This window comes from Gossypium hirsutum, chromosome A06, assembly GCF_007990345.1.
Source record: "Gossypium hirsutum isolate 1008001.06 chromosome A06, Gossypium_hirsutum_v2.1, whole genome shotgun sequence".
Classification (NCBI taxonomy): Eukaryota; Viridiplantae; Streptophyta; class Magnoliopsida; order Malvales; family Malvaceae; genus Gossypium; species Gossypium hirsutum.
The window spans coordinates 38,371,156-38,384,275 of record NC_053429.1 but is presented as its reverse complement, the minus strand read 5'-3'; the positions used below and the strand labels follow the sequence as shown (position 1 = coordinate 38,384,275).

The window sequence follows — 13,120 nt, the reverse complement described above, 5'->3', positions numbered from 1 at the left end:
TCTACCATAAATTTCTAATTTTTAGCATATACATCCATGACCTATTTCTCATACTTTGATAACTTTTCAAATTAATCCCCCAAATAGATAGATTAAGTTATCCTGGTTTCAAAAATACCAAAATCACTAAAAAAAGGACAAGGAAACTTACCCAATTAAGCCTTGAGAGTTTATTCTCTCTCTTCTAGGGTTTCCATAAAATTTTGGGTTTGAAGATGAAAAAATAAGAAGATATTTTCTTTTTATCATCTTTTAATTAATTAACTATTTCAATTTCCAATTTAATCCCTACTCTTTTCTAAGTTTTCCATGGATGAGTCACCAAAAATCTACATATTTTTCTTTAATGGTCTAATTGCCATATAAGGACCTCTAGATTTGAATTTCATAGCTATTTAATCCTTATAGCTACTATAATTCAACTTTCACATTATATGCGATTTAGTCCTTCTCGTAATTAAACACTTAATCGATAAAATTTTCGTATCAAATTTTTCACACAACATGTCTATCATAATACATACTATATAATATAATAAAAATAAATTTTATTTTTCGGCCGGATTTGTTGTCCTGAAACCACTATTCTGATTTCATTGAAAAATAGGTTGTCATAGGAATACTCATTGGTGTTGATTGAGGCTTCAAGTCCTCCATTTTAAAATTCTTGAGCATTTCGTTGATGTATTTGGCTTGATTGATGAAGATGCCATTTTTAGTTTGCTTGATTTGGAGCCCCAAAAAAAGTTGAGCTCACCCATATGCTTATCTCAATTTCACCTTGCATAATCTTAGAAAATTCTTGACAAAGAAGTTCATTAGTAACACCAAATATAATATGATCAACATAAATTTGTACTACTAAAATGTTTTTGTCTTTAGTTTTTATGAACAATGTGGTGCCTACTTTGCCTATTCTAAAGCCATTTTCAATTAAAAATTTGGAAAGCCTTTCATACCAAGCTCTAGGAGCTTGCTTCATACCATATAAAGCTTTGGAAAATTTGAAAACATGATTTGGAAAATCTGGATTTTCAACACTAGGAGGTTGTTCAACATAAACTTCTTCATTTATGAAACCATTTAAAAATGCAGTTTTGACATTCATTTGAAAAAGTTTGAAATTGTTTGAACATGAAAAAACTATTAACGTCCTAATGGCTTCTAACCTAGCTATCAGTGCATAAGTTTCATCATAGTCTATACCTTCCTCTTGGCTATATCCTTTGGCAACTAATCTAGCCTTGTTTCTAACAATGTTACCATTTTCATCAATTTTATTTCTAAAGCCTTATTTAGTTCCTATAGTTGGATGATTTTCTAGGTCTATCAACTAAATTCCATACTTGATTTTTTTTTCAAATTGATTTAATTCTCCTTCCATAGCCATTATCCAAAATTCATCATTTAAAGCAACATCAATGTTTTTAGGTTCTATGCAAGAAATGAAGGAAACATAATTACAAGTATTTCTAATTGAAGATCTAGTAATTACCCCTTTAGATGGATCACCAATGATGTGTCCATCCTTAACATATGAAAGCTCTCTTAGGTGTCTAGATTCTCTTTCAACACAAGTTGGTTCTTGAAGTTCATCAATTTTAAGTTCTTGAACCAACTCATTTATGCCTTAAACTTTATGTGATGTTTGATTCTACTCAACTTGATATATTTCTACATTGTCAAAATCGATAGATTCTTTTCTAGAATGAGATTTAGATTCATAAAAATAACATGTATACATTCTTCTACAACAAGGGTTCTTTTGTTAAAAATTCTATAAGCTTTAGAATTTGTGGAATATCCAAGAAAAATACCTTCATCACTTTTGGCATCAAATTTTCCTAAATTTTATTTTCTATTATTCAAAACAAAACATTTGCAACCGAAAAGATGAAAGTGGCTTATGTTAGATTTTATTCCTTTAAAAAGTTCATAAGGAGTTTTCTTTAAAATATGTCTAACCATAACTCTATTTATAATATAACAAGAACTGTTTATGGCTTCTACCCAAAAATATCTTGGTAAATTATTTTCACATAACATGATTTAACCATTTCCTCTAAAGTCCTATTTTTCCTCTTAACAACTCCATTTTGTTGAGGGGTTCTAGGTGTCAAAAAATTGTGACTAATATCATGTTCATTACAAAAATTATCAAAGCCAAGGTTTTTAAACTCTTTTCCATGATCACTTCTTACACTTGAAATTGAATATCCCACTTGGTTTTGAATCATTTTACAAAAAGTAATAATTTTTTCTAAAGCTTCATCATTTGAAAACAAGAAGAAAACCCATGTTGTCTAGAATAATCATCAACAATAACAAATCCATATTGTTTACCTCCTAAACTCATAGTTTTAGTGGGTCCAAAATTTCCAATATGAATAAGTTGAATTACTCTAGATGTAAAAACTATATTTTCAGATCTAAAAGATGCTCTCCTATGTTTACCTTTAGCACATGCATCACATACTTTATCAAAGTAAATAAGAAAGTTAGGCATGCCAACAAGTTTATTTTTAATAAGCTTTGAAGTAACACTCATGCTTGCATAGCCTAATCTTATATGCCATAGCCAACATACATTTTCATTATTAGCCATAAAGTAAATATTAGAGGAAGATATGTCATCAAAATGCACCATAAAAATATTACCTACCCTATGGCCTACAAAAAGAGTCCTATTATTTACAATATCTACAACTTTGCACCTATTAGACTTAAATATTACTTTGACTCCCTTGTTACAAAGCTGACTAATACTAAGGAGGTTATGCTTAAGACCACTGACATAAAGCACATTTTTAATGAGAGTGGAAGAATTTATACCTATAGAACCAATACCTTCAATAAGCCCTTTGGAGTTATCTTCAAATGTAACTTCTCCTCCATTCTTTAGCATTAGTTCTATGAAATGGCTTTTGTCACTGGTCATGTGTCTAAAGCACCCATTATCAAGGTATCATGAGTTGTTCTTAGAGTTGATTGCCTTGAAGCAATGCTCTTCTTCCTACAAACACAAAGTTAAACTTCGGATTTTGGTACCCAAACTTTCTTGGGTCCATTAGCATTAGTCTTAACAATTTTTTCCCCTTAGGAATCCACTTTTTTAAAGCATCCTTGTTGTGAGATGTGTTTAATTCTTTTGGAATCCATACACTCTTATTGAGTGTGCTCCTAGATGTGATCTTCCTTAAATAACATACTTGTTTATCATGCCCCTTTTTGTGGCAATTTGTGCATGAGAGTGAGGCATCATAAATATAGCTTGGGTTTTCAAAGAAATTTTTAAAATTTCTTTTTTTTTTGTAGATTTACAAAACCTAAGTCACTCTTGTCAAAGAAGGCTCTTTGATATTCAAGCATATCATTTAGTTTTTGTTCAAATCATCAATTTGAGCTTGCATATCATTAAATTTCTTTTCTATTTCCTCTTTAGCTATGATTAGAGAGTTATTTTCCTCATTTAATTTTGAAATCATTTTCTTATATTTGGAGATCATAGTCTCAAAATCTATAGCTAATTCATTAAAGGCATCTTGTAATTCTTCAAATGTATATTCATTTAATTCACTAGAATTTAGGATTACCTTTGGTTTTTCAATAACCATAAAACATAGGTTAGCAACTTCATTGTCCTCATCACTATCGGATGAATCATTATAGCTCCAAGTTGCCATCATGGCTTTCTTATTTTGTTTTAATGCCCCTTTCTTCTTCAATTGTGGGTAATCAAATTTAATGTGACTCGACTTTTTGCACTCATAGAAAATGATTGACTTATTTCCTTTTTTGCTTGGTTCACCTTTGATGATGTCTCTTCTTCGAAATCTTTCGGCTTTGTTGAACTTCATGAATTTTTTGAATTTCTTTGCAAACATAGTCATCTCCTCCTCCCCCTCCTCATCATTACTAGAGCCTTCATCCTTCTCACAAGTTGTTGATTTGAAGGGAACTCCCACTTTCTTTGGAGCTTCTTTGATTTCTTGTGCTTTGTGGTTGATCTTCATTTTATATGTCAACAAGGAACTGATAAGCTCATCAAGTAAGAGTAAGTTGAGATCCTTTGTTTCTTCTATTATCGTCACTTTAGGTTCCCAAGACTTTGAGAGACTATTCAACATCTTATTCACCATCTCATTGTTGGGATATATCTCCCTAAGAACTTTGAGACCATTGATGTGTGGGTGAAGCGATTGGACATCTTTTTGATTCCTTCTTTCGATTTTGCCTTAAACAACTCATACTCAAGGGTGAGAACGCTTATCTTGGAATCCTTAAATCTACTTGTCCCTTCATGGGTTACTTAAAGCTTATCCTATATTTCTTTTACATTGTCACATAAGGAGACTCTATTGTACTCACTTGGACCAAGAGCACAAAATAGAATGTGCATGAATTTTGCATTTCATTGCACCTTTTTTATATCATTATCATCCAATTCACTCTCTTCCTTTGGGACAATAACATCTTCAACCTTTTTCTTGGAAAAGATGACACATTTGTAATTATCCTCAAAACTTCATAGTCGTTAGCTTGGATGAATAGCTTCATTCTTATTCTTCAATATGAGTAGTTGGTGCCATTGAATAAAAGAGGTCTCATGGTGGAATGCCCTTCTCCCAATATGGTGGAATTTTGTTCCAATGCCATGAAGCAAATTTCTTGACTTATGGATTCCATCTTGGATATCTTGAACATCTTTTCTCTTAATGGTAAAATCGTCTCTAGAGTTCTAGCTCTGATACTAATTGTTGAGATTAAAATACATCAAGAGAGGGTGAATTGATGTATTAAAACATTTTCGAGAAATAGGAAAAATAAAATGACTCAAGTATTTATAGTGGTTTGGCCTCAATGGCCTACCTTCACTACCTTAGCTTTCCACAACTAAGGATTTCCTAAATCCACTAGATTTGAACCTTTAAAGTTTAACCTTAAAAATTACTATCTTTTTAAAGGTAAGATAGAATCACTTCCCCTTAAGGTTTTCTACTTAAAACCTTAAGTACCACCTCACAAATGAGAGGAAATAATGATGAATAAGATGATAAATCTAAAAGGTATATAATAAAAAATTAAGTACTCTTACATAAAGTTACAAAACTTGAAAGAATGATAAAAAACTTAACCCACAAGTGTGTACAAAAAATATTTAGTAAAAGATTAAAAAAGATTGAAAATTGAGTTATTGGAATTTAGGCACTTGTTTTATATTTTTAATGAGGAGCCTTGACCTTGTATTTAAATTCTCTAACAACCTTGTGGACATTTGTAGCCGTTAGAAACAAAATAGAGTCGTTATAGCCATAAAAACTAGCATTAAATACAGTTTGCAACTTCGTTGTATCGGTAGAAGGGGACTTGTATCGGTAGAAATTCTTCTAATATATGATAGTTGGGCTCGTTGTATAGGTAGAGGTCCTCTTATACCAGTAAAAATCTGAGAGATTCAACTGGTATCAGTAAAACCTAGCAGAGTATCAATAGAAGTGAAGAAGAGGCTGAACTTTTGCTACTACCTTGACTTGTCTCGGAAGAAGTCCTTAAGGTATCGATAGAACTCTGGTTATATCGATAGATCATACCAGGGTATCAGTAGAGATTTCAAGCCAAAACTACCTTGCACATTGGAATGCGTTCCACAAATAGAAGTTCGGGTTGTATCGGTAGAACTGGGAGTTCTACCAGTAGAATTATGTAGCCTTTTCAAGGTTTTCCATCTTGAGTTCTACCGATAATTGTCCACCTAAGTATTGGTAGAAGTCCTTCAGACTTGAAAAACTCATTAAAAATTAAGTTAATTTAAGGCTATTTAAACGTTTATTGTAACACCCCTAACCCATATCCGACATCGGAATAAGCTTACGAGGCATTACTGGAAATCACACACGATTCACTTACATTCATACAATTATAATCACACATTTATTCATATCAATCACATTGTCCCTTGCAAGGTCCTATGAGACCTTAAAACATGCTTAGAAGGGGTTCAGGACTAAATTAATAACATTCACAAACTTTTGGAAACATAGAAAATTTTCAAAGATATAAAGGTCACACGCCCGTGTGAACGGGCTGTGTGCTTCACAAGGCTACCAGACACACCCATGTCACAAGCCATGTGAAAACAGGGCATACATACTGACTTGCACCACACGGCCGAGGACACGCTCGTGTGCCATGGCCGTGGGAAAATTAGGGAGGTTACTGACTTGGGTCACACGGCCGGCCACACACCCATGTGCCAGTCCGTGTGCCACACACAGCCAATAGACACGCCCATGTGTCTAGGCCATGTCAAAATTGTAGGGTAAACTGACTTTAAATCGAAGGGTACCCCAAGGGACACACGGTCATATAACATAACTGTGCGTCGCACACGGCTGAGACACACACCCGTGCGGACAAAAATAGGCCATTTATAAGGACAACATGCCACCCAAAAAGGGTCATCTCTACAAGCATCATCCAAAGCATAATTCATGACCAAATAGCAACCAAAACCATACCCAAACATGCATAATTCAATCCACAATATCACCAATCAATTTCATACTCAATTTCATATCAAAGCATACCAATTTAACTACCAAATCATATCAAGATGGCAATTCACCCAATACCATATATATGTATATCAATTATAACCTTTCTCCATCACAAAGTCTATACCAAAACCAATTCCATAGTCTCAATCGTATTTATACCATATCACATGGCAATAAATACACATAACACATAACACATATCATAACATTACTAGCCTATACATGTTATATATTAACATTTACAACTTCAAAAGTACCAAAATAATGTTCGATAGTGTGACGACAATCCTTGACGATCCCCGAGTTCATGGTAGCTTTGATAATCTATAAAATAATGAAAAACACACGCAAAGTAAGCTTTCAAAAGCTTAGTAAACTATATACAAATAAACTTAACACATAAGATAAATATAAGCCAATTTATCCATGGAATCCATAGCAAATTTCATAAACAAGTTTCATAATTCACATCTAACTCACTTGTTCTTAATGCACTTGCTTTTAACCACCATTCATTCATATGAAATTCACATGTCATTATTTATACACATACTCACCTTTCATTCTTGAATAACATATACATTTCATACGTACCTAAATCGGATACTTATTCACATTTTTATTCCATTCTTGATACTGCCTGTTGAACCGTTTGGAATTGATAAGGATACTCGAATAGCTCGTAAACTCGTACAATGCCAACGTCCCAGACGTGGTCTTACATGTTATCAAATACCAATGCCACTGTCCCAAACAGGGTCTTACACGAAATCAAATACGATGCCAATGTCCCAAACATGGTTTTACACGTAAATCTCAAATCGATGCCAACATCCCAGACGTGGTCTTACACAAAATCACATACCGGAATCCTATGTCATGACATATGTATCTTAACTATTCCTATGGTTCGATACGGGGCTTTCAGAGGCCATAATTCGACCAATGTTTTCTCAATTTCACATATTCATCATCCATAGCTATTCATTACAATATCATAAAATTATGAATAATTCAATTAAAATACATTTATTTTCATATGAACTTACTTCGTACAGAGACGAACGGACCGAAAAGACTAATCGACAACTTTTGATTTACCTCGATTCAAATCTGATATCCTCTTTTCTTGATCTAAATACATTCAAAATTAACCCTTTTATTCATCAACACATTCAATTTCATCCACAGAAACATATTTGAGAATTTTTTCACTTTAGCCCCTAAAGTTACACATTTATTCATTTTAGTCCCTATTTCATAAATACACAAAATGCACAAAATTTTCTTATACACATGCTTGGCTGAATATTCCCTTAATTAATATAAGCCCATATCTTTCATTTGTTTCACAATTTAACTACACATTTTACACTTTTCACAAATTAGTCATTTTTATGCAATTTCACTAAAAATCACTTTACAAAACATGTAAAACTGTTAACAATTATTCATTTTCCATCATCAAACATTCAAGAGCTCAAGCACTCATCAATGGCACTTCACAAAATGATCAACAATTTTAGAAATTAGGGTACGAGCTAGCTATTATATGAAGCAACGATCACAAAAACATAGAAATCATCAAAACCCGATAAAAATGAACTTACAATTGAGCTTGATAGTAGTCGAATCCTAAATAGCCATGAATTTTTTTCTTTCCACTTCAATTTTGACAAAGATGATGATATTAAAGCTAATTTTTGACTTTGTTTTATTTTATTTTATTATACATAATACATATTTTACTATATTATCCTTAATTAAACCATTATAAAATCACCTAATATATGCCCATTTATGTCAAATTCCACTACCAATGGTCTAATTGCAACATAAGGACCTTTAATTTAATAAGTCATATCAAATAGACACATTTAATAAGTGGAATGCAACTTTTGCATTTTACGCGATTAAGTCTTTTTTTCTCAAATTGAGCTATTAAACGATAAAATTAGCTCACAAAATCTTCACACATACATATTCACATGCTGTAAACAACAAAAATAATATTAAATAATTTTACGACCTCGAATTTGTGGTTCCGAAACTACTGTTTCTGATTTAGCTAAAACTGGGCTGTTACATTTATCTTGTCCAATACTTTGAAAACAATTTTAGGACTTATAAACAATTTTTGAAAATTTAGGTAGGGGATTTTTAATATGCTTTTTGTTATATAAAAATACTTGAAAAAATAGAGCTAACAGTTTCGCAACACATCAATTAATAATGCGTTACCACTTTCGACTTCTACTTGCCTAAATCATCTGTCCCAAGCTATTTTTAGACTTTCAGAACAACCTTAGCTTCAATATTAAAGATATCCAACATACTTGTTACCATTCTGAAGCCGACTAGCCAGCCTCGACTTGGTCCTCTTATCACCCCAGCTATTGCTGCCTTTAATATGTTCATTGATACTGAGCCATCTACATTTATCTTATTTTTTGAGTGATATTTTATTGATGATTCTTTTTTCTTCAAATTTCATCATTTCTTTCATATAAATATAAAAATATATCTCTTATTACCAATGAGAATTATGGTTTCCTCAACAAAATGATTATAAACCTAATATTTTTCATACCTTTATCATATTTAAAAAAAAAGATAAAGTGGTGCTTAAAATTTTGACAAATTTTCTAATGAGATTTTTATATAAAAAATATCCACTCAAAACTTTATCCTAAATCTTATTTTAAAGTTGTATAACTGAATGTTCCAACTACCGATACAATATGAATTATAGTTTTACCATGATAGTTTTTAATATTTTATAATTTGTTTATAATTTTACAAGCCCCAACATATATTAAATTATTACTGTTTAGTTGTTTTTTCACTTTTATATATATATATATTATATTTATTTTGATAAGATGGTTCATACTTTTATTTTATTCATATATATTTTCTGCTTCCTCCTTAGAAAATAGGGACAAATGAGAAAGGATAATATAGGCAAGTATATTTTGAGGGACAAATGATTTAAATTACATTAAGTCAAAGGATAACATATGTTATATATTTTCATCATTAATGCTTGCTCTCATTAAAATAAAAATCTTTCAATCGAATCCATTTAGAAACATTAATTACACTCATGTTTATATCTTCAATATTATAAAACCTTTCAATCACTATGTAAAAAATGCCCTAATACGACACTTTTTTTTACCTAAGACGACGCAAAAAATGTTGGCATAGGCTTCGCGACGCTTCTCCCGATGCTTCCAAAAAGGTTGTATATAGTGCAGTTGGTATAGGCTTCGCGACACTTTTAAAAAAGCGTCGGTATAAGTCAACATAAGCCGACGCTTATTGAAAAGTTGCGAAAGTTTTAGTCAATGCCGACCTTTAAAATGGGTTGGTATAGACCTAGTCAAGACCAACCTTTGAAAAACATTGTTATAAACCTGTATAAGGCAACTATAAAAAGGTTGGTATAGTTCTTGTCTAAGGCAACTTTTAAGAATAGTTGGGATAGATCCGTCTATGGCAACCTTTAAAAGGTTGGGGTTGACTCATTTAAGGCAATCTTAAAAAGGTTGGGATAGGCCTTGTCTAAAGCAACCCTTAAAAAAATTGGTATAAACCTGATCTAAAGCAACTTTTTAAAAAAGTTGGGATAGATCTTGTCTAAGGCAACCTTTAGGAAAGGTTGGGATAGGCATGTTTAAGGCAACCTTTTAAAAATGTTAGAATAGACATCGTCTAAGGCAACCTTAAAAAAAGGTTGGGATATACTGGTTTAAAGCAACGTTAAGAAGGTTGCGATAGATTCTTCTAAGGTAACCTTAAAAACGTTGGTATATATCTTATCTAAGGCGACTTTTAGCAAAGGTTGGGATTGACCTATCTAAGACAACGTTAAAAATGTTGAAATAGACCTGTTTACAGCAACCCTAAAAAGGTTGGGATAGACCTTTTCCAATGCAACTTGAAAATGTTGGAATAGATCTTTGCCTCATGTATGATTATTTTTTACGATGTTTTCCCCGATTTTTAAGAGCCTATTTTGGTGAAATATGAGCAAATTTGTATGTATTGGGTGTGGAAAAGTTTGAGTCAATATTAATTGAACAATTAGTTAACATAAAATGATCATATAAATACAAAATTATCATTGAATAATGCAGTTAGTAATTTATATACAAAATCCTAATAGAAGTTGTCAACATATTGCGAACATATTCTCAACCTATTCACATGACATCAAAAAATTATACAAAATCCTAATAAAAGCAGTCAATAGGCTGCAACATGTTGTCAACTTGATTCCGATGACACCAAAAAATTATGAGACAATTGCATTCATCAACCACTATAACGTGTATATATATATATATAATACATAATATGCAATAAGCCTCATTCATCATCATCCGAACTGAAGGCTTTATCATCAAGTCCGCTACTTTGAAATTCAACTGCAAAAAAATAGCAATGTACATTTTCTATTTATACAAGTTAGATGAGAAACAACATGAACACATGAGAATAATATTTTAATATTAACCAAATAACCATAAATTGAAGCTAAATAAAGAGTTTTCATCAGTACATCCACTAATTATTAGTTGAGCAAGCAATGAAGACATCAAATAAGAACATAGCATTCAATTACAACAATCAATGTCTATTAAACCATTAAAAACTTATTGACAATCTAGTTATAAAATAGTCACCTTAATTACTATGCTTATTATGAAAACCCTTGTACTTACTTGACATTCCCTTTGCCATGCACTCATCGATGAGAGCCTTATAGTTTTTGTCACGAGCATCCAACATTTCCATGAACTTTACCTCTTGAATTTCAGTTAATTTCATAAGTCTTTCTTTTGCCTCAGCTATCAAATAAGCTTCTCGCTCTGCAGCCTCCATACGAAATCGAGATTCTGCTTCCTCGAGTAGAGTTTTCTCTCGAACTGCTTGTTCAGCTTGAATTATTTGTATTTGTTGGACATGTTTAGCGCTCATCTCTTCAATCATTGTACTGATGTAGATTGGCTTCCTCAAGTAACTGACCCATAGCCAAACAACCTGGATTTGGTCATCCCACGTCCATATCCCAACATTTTTCCATCCTTTTCAGGGCCGAACACTTGTGTATAGACCTCGTTTTCTAATTCAGTATTATCTTGAGGTGTGAAAGAACTTTCAGGTGTTGGCATAAAGTCTTTAACCATCTTGCATGCTTCATCCTACAGTTATCTTTAATTAAAAAAATCTATTTTGAAAAAAAAATTGATGTCAAAATAAATATAAATAAATAAATAATACCCATTTGTTTCTTACATAAACTTGTTGTGCTGCCTCACTACTCAATTTGTCACTCCCATCTTTGCGCAAATGTTGAAATCTAAACTGCTCCAAATGCGAGGGTTCACGGCCTTCATTCTTAGCCTATTATACAACAAAACAATAGTTGTTAACATTATTCACCAATGAGCACAGAATAATTAATATAAGTTACATATTTATTAATATGTAATACTTACAAACTGTGCATTGAGGGTTGCATATCCTGTACGACCAGTAGTATGTGCATAATGCACCTTTGTTCGGAATTCTTTCGCCTTTTCTGATTGTGCCTATTGTTTAAATTAATAACAAAAAATATGAGAGTAATAGGAAAACTAAGTTTATTATGCCTCATTCAACAAATCATGCATTTATGCACTACTTTGATCATACCGTAAGTGGAAGTAGGAAAAATGGGACATTTAATCTAATAAAAGTGCATACCGCAGCTTGTGGTGTTCCCCATCGCTCCACTAGCCACTTCCATTGATCATTATGCACACCAGGAGGATTGTTTTCGTATATTTCTTGAATCGGTCGACCTTCTTGGACTATCTCTTTGTAGTATCTAGTTTTCAAAGTCGATTTAAACTCCTTCCGAAGTTTTCCAACATGTGAGAGGATGTCCGAGTCCTCCACCTTACCTTGGAGATCAAACTTTTCACGTATAACAAAATAATGTAACAAGTACTCATTACATACAATTTCAAATAATTCAAAATTATTGCAATACATTAAATTAGAAAATGGTTATGTACTACATACATGAACGATTGCCAATATGTTTTCAGACACATATTTAGGAAGATGTTTCCAATGTTTTGTATTCAAAGGACATATGGAACCAGTCCTTGCAATTGTACCGAGAAATTCAGCCAATTTGGACGCTTCCTTCCCAATAGGCTGGTCATATTGGTTGGCATCTACTACTATACGAGTTCCAGGTTGAAGATTCCATATATCTTTCATGTTTGTAGGCTCTCGCTTTCTCTTAGTACCCTTAGTAGCCTCTGTCAAAAGTAACAATTATATTTTAGATATGAAAATTGAAAAAAATTATGTATCAATGTGAAAAAATAAATAAGATACAGAAGCAAATTGTGTATATGTAAAAAAAGAAAAAAAAACCACTCTTAATTATATAAAAGCATAATAAAAGATTTTATTTATCATAAAAAACACATAATACTTTCATGTTATAATTATGCTCTCACCATTTAAACAGCTATACCTTTTCTTTATTTATTATTCTC

General features: G+C 32.1%; 1 protein-coding gene across 1 annotated transcript; it reads right to left on the bottom strand.

The window, feature by feature from the left end:
• Window positions 1-11,578: 11,578 nt before the first annotated feature.
• LOC121230498 (uncharacterized) lies at window positions 11,579-12,836 on the bottom strand. Its single transcript, XM_041115392.1, has 5 exons — window positions 12,633-12,836; window positions 12,312-12,524; window positions 12,065-12,157; window positions 11,862-11,969; window positions 11,579-11,767 (listed from the first exon to the last, which is right to left on the bottom strand). The coding sequence occupies exons 1-5, from the start codon at window positions 12,834-12,836 to the stop codon at window positions 11,579-11,581; spliced, it is 807 nt and encodes a 268-aa protein (XP_040971326.1).
• Between the last annotated feature and the right edge of the window lie 284 nt (window positions 12,837-13,120).